This window comes from Trachemys scripta, chromosome 1 (genome assembly GCF_013100865.1).
Source record: "Trachemys scripta elegans isolate TJP31775 chromosome 1, CAS_Tse_1.0, whole genome shotgun sequence".
Classification (NCBI taxonomy): Eukaryota; Metazoa; Chordata; order Testudines; family Emydidae; genus Trachemys; species Trachemys scripta.
The window spans coordinates 211,301,607-211,321,288 of NC_048298.1; the positions used below are offsets into that span (position 1 = coordinate 211,301,607).

The 19,682-nt window shown below is 42.6% G+C and overlaps 1 protein-coding gene across 6 annotated transcripts in view; it reads right to left on the bottom strand.

The window, feature by feature from the left end:
- Positions 1–16,771, bottom strand: part of BEND2 (BEN domain containing 2) — a 34,405-nt gene extending 17,634 nt beyond the window's left edge. Inside the window, exons 1-5 of one of the 6 annotated variants that reach the window (XM_034756027.1) lie at positions 16,411–16,545; positions 9,342–9,503; positions 6,768–6,943; positions 2,817–2,971; positions 38–109 (exon numbers count right to left, since the gene is read on the bottom strand). In XM_034756027.1, coding sequence (XP_034611918.1) covers positions 38–109; positions 2,817–2,971; positions 6,768–6,786 — 246 coding nt within the window. In that variant the 5' untranslated portion in view covers positions 6,787–6,943; positions 9,342–9,503; positions 16,411–16,545. Of the gene's footprint in view, positions 1–37; positions 110–2,816; positions 2,972–3,448; positions 4,113–6,767; positions 6,944–9,341; positions 9,504–14,621; positions 15,329–16,410 lie in introns of those variants that run through there. The other 5 variants (XM_034756009.1, XM_034756001.1, XM_034756035.1 and 2 more) reach the window with 5 other exon arrangements.
- Positions 16,772–19,682: the final 2,911 nt, after the last annotated feature.

Genomic DNA, 19,682 nt, shown 5'->3' on the forward strand with positions numbered 1-19,682 from the left:
GCAACAGTCATTACCAATAAAAAAAAAAATGACTTACACATTCATAATCTGGTTCATACTCATAAATGACACTTCCACCATCTTCATATTCTGTTTCCCTGGATCTTATCTAGAAAAAAATATTAAGAAACATGTAAAATTAGGAATAATCACAGAATACAAGGCATAAAACAGTCTAGATCGGGGTTCTCAATCTTTTTCTTTCTGAGACCCCCCAATATGCTATAAAAACTCCACGGCTCAGCTGTGCCACAACTATATGGTTTTCTGCATATAAAAGTCTGGGTCGGTGTTAGGGGGTAGCAAGAAGGGCAATAGCCCGGTGCACCATGCCACAAGGGGCCCTGTAAAGCTAAGTTGCTCAGGATTCAGCTTCAGCCCCGGGTCAGGGGGCGGGGCTCAGAGACCCAGGCTTCAGCACCATACAGTGAGGCTTCAGCTTTCTGCCCTGGGCGCCAGCAAGTCTAATGCTGGCCCTGCTTGGCAGACCCCCTGAAACCTGCTCGTGGCCCCCCAGGGGCTCCCGGACCCCTGCTTGAGAACCACTGGTCTAGAGGACCTATATATTTTTTCAGAACCCAAGGCATTGGCTTAATATATTAGGGGTAGCAACTAATGAGGAGGATGTTTTCAAACACAGCAGATTAATATATATTTGTTCTAGTATTAGGCACAACCTAACTGTGACATATAAGTTTTCAAGTCAGTTTTCCTTTATAAGGATTACAAATAGTTTAAAATAAAATATACATACATATCCATGTACATTTTATTTACACTTGAGTTTATTAAAAAGTAAAGAAACAAAATCTACATTATTTTTCACATCTTGTAAGGTTTACTTGCTGCAGGTCTCTCAGCTAGGTCAAAGCTACCCAATTTCACTTTTGTTTGTAGTCAGTTATTAGTCAATATCACTTTCAATTACTCATGTACTAAAACATGTGGAAAAGTGTTTAGGCTGCAGTGAATGGTTATTAAAAAAATTCACTGCAATTTTAAAAAATTGAAATCTTTCCACTGACTGTTTTGCAAAAAACTTATTTTTTTTTACAACCAAGGCCTTGCCAATAAGTAAACTGGTTTAACTTATATCAGTTTTTATATAGATTTAGTTAGAACCAGTGCAAAACCATGTTAGATGTTCTTATTTTGGTATATCTTAAAACTGTTTTTATATCAATTTAAATTGTTCTAATCAATTTAGTGTATTATTTGTATTTTGGTAAACCCTAGAAGCCAGGGCCCCATTGTGCTAGACACTGTACAAACATCTGTCAGGTTTAATATTAATTTTTGTGATGGTTTAAATGAGTCAATTTAAAAGTCACACATTTGTTTAAATCAGTGCATCTTTGCTTGCAGACAAGCCCTTATATGTTGGGGTAAACCTGATCTGACACTGGGTGTCCTTGTACTCCTGAAGCACTAATGCTCTTTGGCATGGCTCTTGGAGCCGTTACTATTGCTATGTAAGGATGTGGCTGGAGAGTTAAATGGTGGCCTTTCCCATAGGAATATAGGGCTCCATGAATGTTTTCATAACAGAATGCTACTTAGTATAGCTAGGAGCAGGCTGTAGGTTATGTGATGCTAAAGTGGATGTAAAACATTAAAAATAAAGATCTTTTGTTTAACACAAACTCTTCTTTCATTAATGTGAAGAACAAAACAGCTAGGGCCTGGTCTCTTCTTCAAGAAAGACCATTTTAAGTAAAACAGCAGACAACAAAACATGCAGGTAACATTTAAAGAGCCCATGGAAGTGCCTCTTCAGAAGCTAGGAGAAAGAGGATATGTGTACACTTATTAAAAACCTGTGGCTGGCCCATACCAACTGACTTGGGCTCTAGGACCCTGTGAGGTGGAAGGTCCCAGAGCTTAGGCTGTAGCCTAGGCCCCAATGTCTACCCTGCAATTAAACAGCCCTGCAGCCTGAGCCCTTTGAGCCCAAGTCAGCTGGCACAGGCCAGCTGCCAGTTTTTAACTGCAGTGTACACATGCTTAGAGTGTCCCTTGTTATATGAAAGTTTCCTGTAGACAGGAATCAACAGTGCCACCCTGTGGAGAAAGAGACATACGTAAAATAAAGATGCTCGTTTTACTTGTAAGCTGTGAGAAGCCCTTCTTGCCCAGCATAAACTATTTTGCATTTGATTTTTTTTTTAATTACACCAAATTTCTGCCAGACTACTCAAATGAAAAATGATATAATGTGTAATACTGTCAGAGTTCAAATATAATCTGGCGCCCTGTTTTAGTACTGACGAGACCACTTCGTTGGTTTATTTAAAATGTAAACTTTTTCTCTTTTATATTCTTCAGCTGGCCATTAAAGCATAGCTCCATGCTATGAACCAAGTTCTGCCCACAGGCATGCATCAATGTGAGAGCTGCGTGATCTATTTTTGGACATAGTTTGCCCAATGATTTGCCCATCGGTCAACAGGTAAGGAAGGATGATTGGTATCACTCCGTCTAAAAACCTGTCAGAAAAGAAGGAAGTGTCCCTAATGCATCCTTCTTTTTAGAAGAATATGAGCTTGCATGTCAAAGGTTTGCATGCAGGACCAACCCTTAGATTGTCAGCTTTTCAGGAAAGGAGTTGTCTCTTCCTCTGCGCATGTACAATGCCTAGCAAAATGGGGCTCCAACCCTTATAAAAGCCTCTTGACACTGCTGTAATACAAATAATAATAATATACTTCCCCCTTTTGTGGATTATAAGACAATTCTCTCACATAAGAACTGGAATTGCTAATAGCAGTGTAATTTGCCTGAAAAGGCAGAGCAAGTGTTTGTTTAGATACACATACCATGCTATTTCTCACCAGAGAGGGGGTAAGTCGTCGTCTTTTATGCAAAAAAACATACTCCATTTCTTCTGGGTTCTGACCATCTCTCTGCACACTTGTAGAATGGCTCATCTGTGACACCACTGGCTCACTCAGTACTGACAAACCTTCCCCTCCTATAAAAGCCAAAGTTAAAAGAAAGCATGTTAGAAAACTCCTCCCACTGAATTGACAGGAATTGTTTCAGGGAAATTCTATGGCCTGTATTATACAGAAGGTCAGACTAGATGATCACAATGGTCTCTTTTGGCCTTGGAATCTAGGAATTAGACATCTGTCATGAAAAGCAAGAATAATAGCTTATTTTTAAAAAACTTCAGCATCCTGGCCATTTAAGATTAATTACTAGCTAACTATCAAGCACTAAATTATTTGCTCATTTTATCCTCTAATTAGAGTTTATTAAACTTTATTCCTTCCAATTTCTCCTCAAAATGCATTTCATTTGCCATACTTTCCATTGTTGACTTTCACTCCTGAGTTACCCATGCCTCTTTTTGCCTTATCTCATTCTTCATTTAAAAACCCCCACACAACAAAAATCTATGAATTAGAATTTAAACACATTGTTCACAATGCGATACAGAACTCACCATTCTCTGTATTTGCTTTACTCGCATCTCTCCCTTCCTTAAGTATTCACTCCTTTTATCACCTTCAGTTTTTGAGTGTGTTTCTCTCTGTGAAGAGCCGTGCAAAGAAAAAGACCTGGTCCTAATCCCTGCCCCAAAAAGTTGATGATCTAGAGCAAACTAACTGATGTTGTTTGATAAACATTTAAACATCAAAACTGTACATCTGCAAAAAAATACTTGACATTGGCCAACTACTATTTTAACACTTTTACATGACTAAATTAAGTTTGCCTGCGATTGACAGAAAAAAAAAAAAAAGTTACTGCTTCTTGAACGAGAATCATATGTCAAATTTGATCCTAAACTTTACAACTAAGTAAGAGGACCAGATCTTCAGCCCATCTCAAGACTCCTTTGAACTGGCACAAAGGGAATTAAAAATAAGGACAGGAAAAGGAGGGGCTGGCAGGTGATGTGATCCTGGCTGGCAGCATTGCTCCTTGAGAGCTGCTATCTGCCAGGGCAAGATAGAGCATAATCATCCCCTTGTTATCTTGTGCTACCTTGTTGGGTTTTTTTTGTATTTCACCTACTGGCTCTCATCTTATACTTATCAGAGGGGTAACCATGTTAGTCTGTATCCACAAGAAAAACAAGGAGTCCAGTGGCACCTTAAAGACTAACAGATTTATTTGGGCATAAGCTTTTGTGGGTAAAAAACCCCAATTCTTCAGATGTATGGAGTGAAAATTACAGATACAGGCATAAATATATTGGCACATGAAGAGAAGGGAGTTATCTTACAAGTGGCAAACCAATACTTAGGTTGTAAGCTGTTTGGGAAAAGGACTCTCTTTTTGTTATGCATTTGTACAGGGCCTAGCGCAATGGGGCGCCCTGATCTCCCATTGCGATCCCTAGCTTCTATTGATTTACAAACAAATAATTATTAATATACATGAGGCTCTTTCAACAAGACTCGGGGTGAAATGGAGAAAAGAGTGTTAAGTCACCTGATGCACCAAGTGCTGCTTGAGGGCACTTGGGGATCTAGCCCATAAAGTCCAGAAACACAATTTAAACTAGTATGGGTGGCTTGCAACACAAGCAATAAAAAAATACTGCTTATCTCTCTCTCTCACACACACACACACCACCCCCTCCTGCTCTGCACGACTCAGCAAATCATAGGCCTAACCGATTTCACCTCTCAGGCAGTGAGAATGTCTCTCACCTCTTCATTCTGACCTTACTGCTTCCCTTCTAGCAACCTGAGGTCCCACAAATCATAAGAAATTCCTGTATGATGGAAGTTCTGTCATGTCTCTAACTACATCATCAAAAACAATGACACTACAATTACATACAAATAAGGTTGCAAAGTCAAGCACTGAAAAGGTATGACATGCCAGATTAAGACTGTCCATACAGATGGAATTTTTGGAAACTTTGCAGCAACCCTTTAGCAAATTCTACTGAGCATCTGCAAATGGCAATTTCCAATGGCTTGGAACTCTGGCAAATCTTCATGGATTTTCATTGGGAAAGCGAAAGGCACATCTCAGCCTCCAAACCTAGTCCCCTGCCAAATTTCCAGTTCCTGCCTCAAACCCTGAAAGTAGAAGAACTCTTTAAAGAAAAAGCTCTTAAAAGAAACAGCCGGAGGCAAAAAAAATTAACAGAATTACTTATTTCTGTCTAATTTTATTATTTGTATTACTGTAGCACCGAGGAGCCAGTCTGGACCAGGACCCCATTGTGATAGGATGTGCTGTAAACAAAGACAGTCTCTGCCACAAGGTCTTACAATCTAAGTATAAGACAAGAGGTGACAGATAGATAGATACAGACAAACTGATGGGGGAGTACAAGGAAACAAAGAGACAATATTGGTTAGCATGATAGGCAGTGGTCTCAGCACACCAGCATTGCCAATCTTTTTGCAGGAATCATGGCAAAAAAAAAGAGTTTTAAGAAGGGATTTGACAGAGAACAATGAAGTGGCTTTGCAGATATTTATGGGGAGCTGCTCCCAAGCATGAGGAGCAGCATGGAAGAAAGAAGAAAGATACTTGTTTGAAAATGTAACAAGTGGACAATAGACACTAGCAGCATTGGCCAATCTGAGGCAGAAGTCAACATCTTCATAGTGAATGAGAGATGATAGGTAGAGACAGGATAGAACATGATGGGCTTTGTAAGTGCAAACAGGGCCTAGCACAATGGGGCAGCCCTGATCTCCCATTGCGGTCCCTAGCTTCTATTGATCTACAAGCAACAGTTTATGCTTGATGCAATAAAGAAAGGGGAGCCAGTGGAGGGATACGAAGATAGGAGTGATGTGGTCAAAGTGATGGACTAGGAGAATTCTCTTTGTAGCAGCAGTCTGAATGGATACCAGAGGGCCAAAACTGCATTTGTCAAAGCCAGAGAGAAGGACATTGCAGTAATTGACAAGTGAGATGATGAGCGCTTTAGCAGTGTGAAGGGATAGCAAAGGTCATATTTTAAAGATGTTATGCAGAAAAAAAAACAACAATATCTAGACATAGCCTAATGCGAGGACTTACAGAAAGGTCCAAGCTGAAGATAACAGCTAGGTTACGGGCCTGAATGACAGGCAGGATGGTGGTGTTGTCCACAATGATCAAGAAAGGAGGTGGTGGGGAGATTAAGAACTCTGGTTTAGCCATGTTGAACTTGAGCTGATAGCTAGATATCCTCCAGGAGGTTGAGAGACAGACAGACGGACACTTTAGTTTGGACAGAAGACAGGTCTGGAGTGGAGAGGTAGATCTGTGAGTTGTCAGGGTGGAGATGGTAGTTGAATTTGCAGATGTGATTACTCAGAGATAAGGCATAGTACGAGAAGAGAAGGGGACCAAGGACACAGCCCCGTGAACTCCCAGAAAATAAGTTAATTCTTGAAAAATGGCTGAACCACTTTTGCTGAAACTTTATTAAAAATATATCAGCTTAATGCAGAGAACAAACATGGACAATTTCAGTCCAAATGGTTAAGTCTGGAAAAGTTATTTTGATGCTGACAGACGAGGTGCCAGCTCATGCCAAAGACCCAGGGCCTCAGTGAACACTGACAAATGCATAGCTTTTAACCAGTCCGACTTACCTGCGGGTTAGCATAGTTAGAAATAGACATTGGGGGTTATAAGAATGTGTTTAGACTTTATGGAATGCTTGTAGGATGCTGCATGTATTAATCCTAATTATACTATCTGTATCTCATGGTATAAAGCTATATTGAATTGTAAACCTCTGTAATTGCGTTGTAAACCTCTGTAATTGCGTTGTAAACCTCTGTAATTGTGTAACTCACCAAACAGGAAAAGCAGCATTAATGAAGGTAAAGTGCTTGTCCTGCACTCAGGATGGCCCAATGAAGGCAAATGAGATATTGTGTAGCATCAAAGGACAGAGACCTTCTTGATTGCATTCCTCACTCCCTCCAGGAAGGGAACGCGTGTGCATGAACTCATCCCATCAGCTTGGATTCTGGAGTGAAGGGGATAAAAATGCCTGACAAGGAGAAACTGGGTCTCTTTTTGCGGTCTGGACTCTAAGAGGCAAAGATTCCTAAACAGAAGGAAGAGATCCCCATGTTGCTTAGCTTGGGTGAGCCCTAAAGGATGTATAGAGCTGCTTATTATAGAAGCTTATATTATCTTTTTAAATCTAAGACTGTAACTCATTTGTGTGTATGCTTCCTGTTTTAACTTTGTAAGTAACTATTTCTTTTCTTAATTAATAAATCTTTGGTTAGTTTATTACAGGATTGGCTACAGGCATTGTCTTTGGTTTGAAATCTGAATACAACTGACCTGAGGTAAGTGACTGGTCCTTTCAGACTGGAGTAACCTGAATATTGCTGTGATTTTTGGTGTAAAGTGACCATCTATCACATAGTCCAGCTTGCCTGGATGGCAAGATATACTGGAATGCCCAAGGGAACTGTCTGTGACGCAATGTTAAGACTGTTACAGTACTTTAGGAGTTCATACTTGTTACTGGGTTGGTGAAATATAATTATAGAAAATACAACCAGTTTGGGGATTCTGCCCTTCTTTTTGACAGTCTGCCCTGAGGCTGGCGCTCTCAGTTGTGAGCCGCTCAAGACAACATGACAGTTATCAGCTGAAAACAGGGGCTTTTAATAGTAAGTGCTGGACACCCTCAAATGTAATAGCTGCCAACTCTTACTTACTATGACAGCATTCTTTAAAAGTTCCTTACTTGCTTTAAAAATAACAACACCCAGCCACCATTTTGGGGGGTAGGGATGGGAGGGGCCTCACAAAATGATCATCATGTTTCCTCTGCTGATTCTGAAATAATAGTTAAATTATCCTCCGAGACTTGGGCTGACATCCATCTGTGACTGCTGGTTCACAAACAGATGACCTGGCATGTTTGTTCTGCTGTATTAGAAAACAAAACAAAACAAAATAAAATACCCCTCACTATAGCTGGGGAGAGATGAGGAAAAGAAGGGAAAGGGGATATCAATGTGTTTTCAAGTAGAAATCTACAAAAACCAAGAAAACTTTACTATCAAGCAGAAAACAATAGAAAACAACAGTGTCAGTGTTATGAAACATGGGAGCTGGCTTGGATCCACTGAAGAGCTATCCTGACAATAATCGCTGTAAATAGTTGCTTGTGTTTAGGACCCTTTTACACAATGCTTGTTTCATCCATTTCCCATGCATAGTTGGTAATTTTGCTTTTTAAAAAATGTTTTGCTGAACACACTCAACAAATTTAACTGCCTAAACACACATACTACCTTCATGGGCATCTTGTATCCAATAGTAAGCAAGCAAAGTTTCTCAAGACTACAACCCAATTCTCCCCCAGCTAGAGTTCAGAACATTAAAGGGTGCCTACAGTTGGCAACACCCCAACTTAAATGACCACTGTACTGGAATAGTGCATACAAGAATTTTCATTGTATTCCAATTAATTTAGCTAAATGCCATACCTACTGGGCAGCCAGGTTTCTCTGGTCTTGTTTTTTTCCCTCCAAATTACACACTAATCTTCTTACAACGGATTCCACACCTCTACCCCGATATAATGCAACCCGATATAACACGAATTTGGATATAATGTGGTAAAACAGCGCTCTGGGGGGCAGGGCAGCACGCTCTGGTGGATAGCACGTCAGGCTCCAACACACTGCTCTGAATGGCATGTTAAGGTTCAGGGGGTTGGATAAGGGGCAGAGGCTCTCGGGGGGGGGTTGGGGGAGGGGGAGGGGGGGGGTTGGATACGGCATGGGAGTCCGGGGGGTGATTAAGGACGGGGAGGGTCTCTGGAGGGAGGCGGTCAGGGGACAAGGAACGGGGAGGTTGAATGGGTCGGTGGTTCTGAGGGGTCAGTCAGGGGGAGGGAAGTAAGTGGGGATCGGATAGGGGGCGGGGCCAGGCTGTTTGGGGAGGCACAGCATCTTGCATACACCATGTTAGCTCTAACAAAAATGATTTGCTGACTATTAATAACTGAAATGCTCGAGGCCAAAGCAAGTTCGATATAACGTCGTTTCACCTATAACGCGGTAAGATTTTTTGGCTCCCGAGGACAGCGTTATATCAGGGTAGAGGTGTATTTGAAATAATGAATTCCTATGTATATGTGAGAAAAACAATTCTTAAACATTATTGAGATCACCACTAACAGGGAAGATCCTTAAGGGGAAACAGATTCTAAAGTTACTTGTTTTAAACTATACTATCAAAACTATTTAATAAGTAGCTTTTTTAAGGTTTTAGAGTCACACACACACAACAGAAAAAGTAATGGGGAATATAGTGTTAAAGATACAATCACTGAGCACTCTGCCAGAAGGATGGGCCATGGGCATTAACTCTCAGAAGAAATTAAGTGTATTTACCATAAGCAAGTTGAGTCATGTAGTGATCATCACTGTTTACTTGAGCATTTTGTTCCACTGACACGCAGCCTTGTGTGGACAGTCCATTTTCTGTATCTTCTATTTCAGAATTTTCAATTATCACAGCTTCAACATCATCCTCAACTCTCACAGAAACATAATCTAAAAGCATGTACAGAAAGAAAGAGAAGTCTGGACACCATTCTGTATACCATTCTAATGGCAGTAGCAAATTTACCAAACCTAGTATTACCCACTTATTTGAACTGTACAATAGCTTAGCTGTAATTAAACTGAAATTTGAGTGTTTAAGATTTAAGTCATCTTCCAAGACATGCACTGTGATTCTAAGTGATATTAACAAGGGAGAAGGTTACAAAGCACTTTGGGTGAGATTTTAAAAAGCACTTAGCATCAGCGTAACTGTTTCTACAGACTAGGAACTGTTAGGCCCCGTGAGCACCCTTTATGTTTAAATACTTAATGGCACTGAAATTGGAGAACCATTGAGAAAATATAATTACAAAGAGCTAGGCTTAATACTATCAAAGTAAATCAGTTCACAGTTCTATGCGTAGTTGTTATATTATGGTAGCATTTGAGCCCTAACAGGAATGAGGTCCCAATATGAGAGACACTGCAAACATACAGAAAGACAAAGGTCCTGTCCTGAAATGCTTACAGTCTAACTGTAACATGCCAAATGTTGACACAACCACAGTAAACGCTCTGGGTTCAGAATGTTTGCACTGCAGCTAAGTCTGGCATTTCCTTTATTTTGAGAAAACACTTTTTAAAAAATTACATGCAATATAACTATGTTAAAGGAACAATAAGACTATAAGATCAAGCACTGAAAAGTTAGGAAGAGTCAGAATTCAGGCTGCCAGTGCAACTATAACTTAGTATCATAATACATATGCATCAGGAGGCTATCTTTAGCCGCATGCTGTTTTTCCACAGGACCCCTACCTGATTCAGTACATAACATGGACTGTGCTCTGGGTATGAATCTACTGCCTTTCCTCTTTGCTCCTATCCAATTACTCTCCCACACTCAGTTTTCTGATCAAACCAAAAATGGGATATAGAGCCTTTTCCCATCAGGTCTTTAAAAAGCTCTTCAATAACATAGTTTGAGCCTATTCACTCAAGCAAGACCAGATCCTATTCTAGCAGCATTTGGGCACTATCGCATTATGACACATTGACTCAGCATGTTAAAGGTCCTTTCAGAGAGGTACTTAAGCACATGAGTAATACCGCAAGAATCAATGGGATTACAGCTTATGCTTAAGTTAGGCACTTGCTTAAGAGGCTGGCTGAATTGGGGCATTGTATATATAGAATAGGTGTGTGTTATTATTTATATATAAACAAACAAACGGATGGCCAAACTGTGGTTCCAAGCCACATGTGGCTCTTTTACAGTTAAAATGTAGCTCTCAAAGCCCCCTCCACACACCCCCATTCTCCACCTACCAGACTTGGGGGCGGAGGGAGGGTTAGGACCGCTGCCTTGCAGTGGAGTGGTGAGATAGGGGCTTCTGCCAGAGGGGAGAGGGATCTCAGTGTTTCAAACCCACAGGGTCCACCTGCTGGGGCTTGGGGCTTCAGCAGGAGCAGGGCTGAACCCCTGAGCCCTGGCAGGTGTCTCCCAAGGCGCTGAAGCCCCAACTCTTGGCAAGTGTACTCTGGCTCTCAAAGTTCTGAATATTGTCATATGCGGCCCGGCAGGCCAGTAAGTTTGGCCACCCCCGATATATAAAATGATAAATTGTCTGCAGCTTAGACAGGTAAGTCTGATCTAACGGATATAGCCATAAACTACAGTTTATTTTAAAACTTGTACAATTACAAAACAAACAAGTTGCTTGCTTGTCTGTTGATGCCAACAAAATAATTATTCCTCAGCACACAGATGCATAAGAGAGGCTGGAAACTTTCACAGCTGTTTTAAGAAATATTTTTTTTATTGAATTTTGTGTTAAAAATAGTTTAATATGAAATAATATAGACATACATCTTTCCCAATAAACTGACTTATTAAAAAAAAAAACAACTGTGGAAGTTTGCAGACATCTGCAGATCAGCCCTTCCTGTCTCAAATTCTGTCAACAATTTGGACTTTTTGCTGGAAAGTGGCAGTAAAATGCAGCACTCAATGAGATATCTGAACCACTCAGTCATGAGGAACCTAAAACAATGACAAGTATTTCTAGAAAAAGGAAGTGTATTTTGAATATTCAGTATAGTCTGCCACTATAATCTCACTATTTTTACTAAGTGTCCATTTAGCTGACCACAGCAGTTTTAGTTCAAAGGGAAGACTTGATAAAGAAACAAACCCCTTTGCAATTTTAGAGGGAATTATTATTTCTGCTGTTTTTGGCATTCTTTGAGATGCTTAATAAAAAACAAACTCAAAGTGTCATTAACACTCCTGATCTGTTATTTAAACCAGTAATGAAATGCTCGCTGAGAAATCCTGACTGCTGATAGCAAAGATCTAATGGTAAGACTGGTGGCTCATGGAGTTCATGAGCAATGGAAGAGACCTAGCAATTGGGTAACGTACTACAAGCAGTTGGGGGGGGGGGAAGGGGCGAGGAGGGAGAAGTTGAGGATCTAGAAAATCAGGACCACTTTTTAATTTAGGATTCTGGTATAAAATGCATATATTGATATAGACTTGATTAAATGCTAATGTCATCTAATACTACAGAGTTTTTAAAAAGTAAAGCGTAGTATTAGTTAAATACTGGATATGCCCTCTATTGGGGCACACTTTCCTACACCAGCAGAAGAAATGAACCTCATAATTTAATAGATCACTTCACGTTTAAGTACCACGGTCATATAGTCTAAAAGAAAAATGTTTTGCCTATTCAGGTTAAAATATCCACGCCTTCAAAATCTTAGTACAAAAGAACATTTCAGATATATATTTACTCACAGCAGTATCTATAAAAAAAAACCCTTCTCTTTATAAATGTTTGTGCTCTTTTTGGTGCTCTTAAAAATGAGAAAATCAAGAGCACACAGCAGACAAATGCCATGTAACATGCCCCACACAGAAACTAGAATTAAGCCACCAAAATCTTTTTAATTTGTGATACAAAGCAAGATTTTAATCCAAGTTCTTGGGAGCAATAGCTAGAGCATTAACTGACTAAGTTATCCAACTCCACAATCAACATAAGTACGATCATACTGGGTCAGAGCAATGGTCCATCTAGCCCAGTGGCCAAATGCCATGTGCTTCAGAGGGAATGAACACAACAGATAAGCATCAAGTGATCAAAAAAAAATTTTTTTACAGAGATATTTGTAAGTTTCCAGTAACTCTCTCAAGGAAACAAAAAAATCATAATTAAGAAAAATAGCGTCAAATATTCTTCAGGTTTTGAGTTGCACCTTTACAAGGGAAAAACTACTTTCACCGTAAAATGAAAAAACAAACCATACTGGTGCTTTGCTGCATCATAAATTAAGTAAGTAAATATATTTAGTGCTACTTCTTTAAATCATTTAACTAGTCATTCCAATGCATCAATAGGCTAACAAAGTTCTGCCTGGAAATGTAATAAAGAGTAAATGTATGTCCAAAGAAAGCTTCAGTCATTTAACTCTTTTCTTGCTCAGAATCAATACATACCCTGGGTTATGCTGTTTAGAAGATGGTCAGTTATTTTCAGTAAAGCAGCAGGACACTATATGCTGTATGACCCTATGGGATATACAAGTGCACCTCATACTTTGTACGTTCGGAGCTCAGGAAGATTATTATGGACAGAGCAGAGCTACACACTGAATAGAACATTCTGTCCCAAGTTTTTGTCAGTTTTGTTTGCTTAATTTAACAACATTTTATGATAATTATTCATAGTTATTTCAGCACTTTTCAGTACACTATTTATGAAGAACTCTAGTTTGCCTTTGTACAGAACCATCAGAATCTCTGCATGAAAGTTAAAAGCATTTAAAAATGCAGGGCAGCTGCTTCGTGATGACTTATATAGCTATAAAACTGTTCAACGTCTGACTGCATCAGTAAGATGCATCAAAAATTTTAATATCTTAAGCTATAGCCTATATCTAGCAAGATCAAAATTACTGCTGTCAAAAATTACTACTGTCAGTAGTGACATTTGAACACAAATTCTTCCAGAGCCTGGTTTCAACTGAGCAGATGGCTTGCTGACTATTATGTCGCTTTCCTAGTTCATTTTCACCTGCTAGGAGTGCTTCCCAAAGCACTTTGCTCTGCTTGCACCATCAGTTGACACTGGTTAAATAACATTTTTCCACTCACTTTCACCTTGTGATGACATGCCAGTGTGAATTACGAAGTGCACAGCATATGTATGTAGATATTTTTTGGAATACAGAACGCCTGTGTTGTGAAAAATCAGTATATAAATGTGTTGGAACCTGTTTGACATATGGTTTGCTCTGAAATGATCAGGAATGCATATTTTCATGAGAAACAGAATTGTAGCTTCATTCATAAAAGCAAAACCATTATTTGATACAGATGGGTTTCTCTCTCACACATACACAGACTTGCATGAATCCTTCATTAGGAAACAATTTTTAATGTGGAGCTCTTCCTTGATTTCTTTCAACTTTTCCCTATACTCATAGGTTTTGTATCAGACTCTTGTCCTTTTGGCTGAGGACAGATGGATATGGCACTCTCTGGAAGCAAACAATGCCAATCAAGCTATTTATTAAACCAAGAGATGCACAGTATACTAAGATTCTGACATACAAGAGTGCTGGCAAGATATCTATTTCCTGGTCATAGTCACATGATTATAGTCATATGACAGGGAGTCATTCTTCACTGCCTTTAGGGCTACTGTTGCAGAAGGCACTCTACCGTTCTTAGTCATGATTGCAGGATGATGCCTGCATTGCTTACAGGCTCAGGATCTATTTTCTGATTCTCTTTTTACCAGCATGGTGTACCTATAGAGCAATAACCTATAGAGCAACATTTTTTTTTTTAAATAGTTACTTGAAGGCTCCAATAGTCTTGTCTGAAAGTTTGTCATTTAGCTTTGGGTCTCCCACAGCTCAACATTTTTTTTTTTTTTTTGTAAAAATTACCCCCCCCCCCAATCAAACTGTAGCAATGAAAAGCAGAGATAGGAAAATAGTTTAAACAGAGTGGAGAAAAGTGAGATGGATGAAAGAAAGAGGAACACTGTAGAACTGTTACAAGAAATACACTGCAAAATACACACAAAAATAAGGGTTTTGAAGATTACTTACAAAGTTTTGCCACAATAAACCAGGACAATATGAGGGACTCCCAACACAGCCTGCTCCAGAGCTGCCTAGAGACCCCCTGTGAGAATTGCTATAGAAAGACTCTACAAACTGAAACTTTCCATTTCCTATCACGTCCCATTATGAGACCCTGTTTTTAGTCGCTTATCATTTTGCTAACTTCAAATATTTGCATGGAAATTTTCCATGGTGAGTGTCTGCCTCTTGCTTAATTTTTTGAGAACATTTCAGTAAAAACAGCTCAGCCATTTCTTAAAACGAGTTTATGGGGGGAAAAATGTTTCACACTTGTGAAAACTTTCTTGCAACTGTTTAAGAAGGTGTAGCCCCAACATGCTTTGAAAAAGGGTCTTGAAATTTGGAAGGGGGCTGCTCTTACAACAGGAATTTGCCTTTTTACTGCCCCTGAGAAAATCTGCACAAATTTGGCCAAGTTACATGCCCTTGAAAAATCATAGTGTGCACATGCTCAGTACAGACTTGAGAGTTTAGCTACTAAATTCTCCAAAGATCCCATGGATACTGGCCGTATTCCAGTTTGGGACTGAACAGGACTTCACTTTTTCTGCGACTGTTCCTCCTAGCTGACCAGGGGTCACTGGGCAGAAAAACAGAGAACAGGGTGACTGACTGTCCCAGCTGTGCTCTCAGTGCGCCCCATGTTGCCACCCAGAAGGAAGAAGTCACCTGACTAGAACACAGAAGGTGCAAAGGGGCAAGGGAAAGAGGGGGACATTCAGGTAGGGCAGAAGGGGCAGGCAGGGATAATGGGGTAGAGTCAGATCTGCAACCACTTGGGATTGCGTTAAAAAAAAATTACGTTGGAAAAAAGTTAAGGTGGCACATCTAGTTACTCCTCAAAAGCGAAACAATACCAGCATTAAGGCCGCCTATGGGTGGAGAGGGCAGCATTTCCTGATTCCCCTCCCCCACAACTGGTGGGGACAACAACCCCCCTCTACAGCCCACACACTAGAGGGGGAGAGGGGGGAAGAGAAGGTGAGCTGCACCTCCATTGGCCTGCTAAACCCAGGGTTGTGAAGTCAATCCTTGAGGGTCAGAGAGGTAGCCGTGTTAGTCTGGATCTGTAAAAAGTGCCAAAGATTCGTCTGGCACCTTATAGACTAACAGACGTATTGGAGCATAAACTTTCGTGGGTGAATACCCACTTCGTCAGATGCATCGTTGAGGGGGCCAATTAGGGAACTGGGGTAAAAATCTGTCTGGGGATTGGTCCTGCTTTGAGCAGGGGGTGGGACTAGACCCCCTGAGGTCCCTTCCACCCCCGACAGTCTATGAGTCTCTGTCTATTACCTCCCGGCCCGATTACTCCCTGCTGCAGAGGGGGGAGGGGCGGCATTCGGGTCCTGTTTAACTCCCCTCCCCCAAATCCCACACTCGCGGGGGGCGGCACCCCCCGTCCCCCCCCCCCCCCCCCCGCGGCTCGGAGCCGCCTCACGCCACAGACAAAGCTCGAGGACGCCCCCTCCTACCCCTCAAGGCAGGAGGCCACCGCCCACCACCAAGCGCCCCCTCCCTCAAAGCCCCCTCCACCGCTCGGCCAATGACGCGACTGGCGACGAGCAGACGGGAGGACCAATAGCAACAGCAAGGTTGGTCGGAACCGGCCAATAGGGTGGGATGTTGTGGGCGTGGCTTGGCCGGCCCCGCAAAGAACGTTTGGGTCCGGCCGTTGCGAACGACAGGGGAACGTTTTCTGCAAGCGGGCAACTCCGCACGCGGGCGGCGGGGGGGGCAGCTAGGCACTTACCCTCCGCGGACATGGCGCCGGCGGGCGCTGCGGGGGGTGTCCCGGCGGACGGGCGGGTGGCGAGCCGGGCTCCGCGCAGGCAGGTGTGGCCGGAATGTGGCGTTGGAAACGGAAGCGGCTTTGCCGACGTGAGCAACAAACTGTTTTGAATCCGCGCGGCTGCGCAGTGGGGACGGGGGCGCGTCCGACAAACGGCGTCCCGCCCGGGAGCGGCCCCTGGCCCCATGCGCTCCTCGGAGCCCCGCAGTTAGGGAGAGGCAGCATCTCCCGCCCTGATTAGCCCCACCCGCGGGTAGCAGGCTTGTGGGGAGCGGCCCTGACGTTCTCCATCGCCCTCACACGATCAGTCACAGGTTGCCCCCGGGTGCAGCGTCTCTGTCCTGATCCCTGGCTGGGCGTCGGGCTAGAGACATGCGGGGGGGGCAGGTGCCCCCTGCAAATTTAGGGCTACCTGGCGAAGGTTGAGAACAACCGCTTTAGGCCATTGAACTCGCTAATCTATTTGTGTATGATACCAAGGGGCCTGTGTTCTCCACGGCAAGCGGCACCCAGGCACTGTGACCAGATTCCTGGATTCTACAGCAAGGCTCTCAACTGCCTCCTTTCCGAGTCGCACCCGCAACAGGCTACAGTAACTCCACTGCCAACTTCTGCCACAACAACTGGTTTTCTGCATATAAAAGTCACGACTGACATTAAGGGGTAGCGAGCCAGGCAATTGCCCGGGACCCCAACAAAGCTAAGCTGCTCATGCAGTGGGGCCTCGGCTTTCTGCCCAGGGCCCCAGCAGGTCTATGCCAGCTCTTCTTGGTGGACCCTCTGAAACCTGCTAGTGGGCCCCAGAACCCTGGTGAGATTATAGGGTTGCCATCCTTCTAACTCCACAAAACCGATCACCTTTGCCCCACCCCTTCTCTGAGTCCCCACCCCGCTCTCTCTCTCTGTGTCCCCCCCCCACTACACTTGTGCTTGCTCTCCCACACCCTCACTCACTTGCTCATTTTCACTGGTGTGGGGAAGGGGGTTGTGGTGCACGAGAGGGTACAGGTTCTAAGCTAGTGGGCTCTGGGGTGTGGCCAGAAATGAGGGGTTCAGGCTGCGGGAGGGGGCTCTGGGTGGGGGGTAATGGCTCTAAGATGGGGCTGGGGATGAGGGGTTTGGAGTGCAGAGGGAAAGGGTTCCAAGCAGGGGTGGGGTGAGAGGGACAGGCTCTGGGGATGATGGGTTTGGGGTGCAGAAGGGGATGCGGGCTCTGGGAGGAAGTTTGGGTACAGGAGGGGGCTCAGGGCTGAGGCCAAGGTGTGGGAAGGGGTGTGGGCCTCGGGTGGCTCCCCGGAAGCGGCAACAAGTGCCTAGGTGGAGGGGTGGCCAGGGGGCTCAGCCTGCTGCCTCCATCTGCAGGCACCGCTTCCATTGGCTGTGGTTCCTGTCCACTGGGAGCTGTGGGGACAGTGCACATAGTCCCCCCCGGCCATGCCTAGGAGTTGAGGGACTTGTCACCGCTTCTAGGGAGCTGCACAGAGCCAGTAGGGAGCCAGCTGGCCCCGCCAACCAGACCTTTAAGGAGCCGCCAGGGTCCCTTTTTAACCAGGTGTTCTGGTCGAAAACCGGACGCCTGGCAACCCTAGTGTGCTCATAGTTCCCATGGGAGTGTCTGGTGCCCAATTTTGGCCAGGGGAGAAGGCGGGAGGGATAGGCACAAAGCTGCCACCCTTAGGGTGTTGGAGAGACTAGATGGGCTAGGGAAAATATCTCTTCTTAGACCAACTTCTGTTGGTGAGAGAGGCGAGCAGAGAGATCTGTGACAGTGCATTTCCCAGGCCTGAAGAAGAGCTCTGTGTCGCTCAAAACCTTGTCTCACTCACCAACAGAAGTTGGTCCAATAAAAGATATTGTCCCTCACCTACCTTGTCTCTAATATCCTGTCACCAAAAGGGCTACAGCACCATTGTATATAACCCTTAGGAGACTGACACCTACAAACTCACCGTGTTCGGCCCTCAGCCTTGCTTCCAGTCTCTGCATTTCATGTGTGAGTAAGCTCTTCTCTCTGAACCTCCCTGACAAGAGGGGTGTGGCAAAGAGATGGGACCAGTGTGAAGGAATGGAAGAGAGACCCAAGGAAAGTAGAAATGAGTGAGGTGAGACTGGCAAGATAAAGGTGGAGAGGAGAAAGAAGGGAATGAGAACATGCTGAAGTTAAAAATAGAGGAGACACAAAGGGAGTATGAGTGACATGTCAAACTTTAAACCATGAAAACAGGCAAATTTAGTGTGAGGCAGACTTAGTCATAAACACTACTGTAATATAAGTAATAATTGTCTAGTATTCTGTCTATGACAGTGGTCAGTACCAGATAGTTCAGAAGAAACAACCACATATAGACTTGTACATAGGGAAAAATTTCTCCCAATACCTCATTTTATGCCCTTAAGAATGAGGGTTTGTGTCCCAGACCTTACTTAGTTTGAAATGTATTGCCTTTCAGTTTCATTGAATGTGCCTTTGTTCTGTATTATGAAAGTAAATAGGTGTGCCTGATTGTCTTCTCTGTGATAGTCATTCTTTTATGCAACTATCACATCCCTCTTATTTATATCATTAAACTAAACAGTCCCAGTCTTTTCACTCTCCTCTCTTTCCCACCATGGTCAACAGAGCAAAACATTACCTTGTTGCCCGCATCTTTGTGTAATACTGAAATATTTTTATAATTTTTTCACCAACCTAGCTAACTATCCATCAGGATTCTTGAGTTTAAGAACCATTTATAAAGTATGATCTTTTATAACCCCAGATTTTCTAATATAAAGATGGAAAAGGGTCACTAGATTAAATAGATTTTAGTAACTCACCACTTCCTTTTTGGTGGCATAATTTCTGTCTGTCGAATTTAGACTTACACTGTAATATGCCATCACCTCCAAGTCCTCATTTCTGGGCCAAACATTACATTCTTACACTTATGAATAGGAAAGGAATATTGAGACAGGTAAGAACTAGTTGTAAGAGCTTTACGTGACTCTTGAAATGTCTAATTATACTATTATGGATAAGGTCTTTTCTCACTTACTCAGTTATTTTGTTATGTTGGTAAATAGTGAAATTGCCATAATGAGAACCTTTGAAAATCTCTTGCAACTCTTGAGGTGTGATGTGTGGCTTTTTGGTGGTTGTTTTTATTTTGTTTAGTTTTGTTTAGGGAAATGACTCCCTCACTTCTCAAACAAACAGTGTGGATTACCTGGTTTTTTTAACCAGTTCATATTTT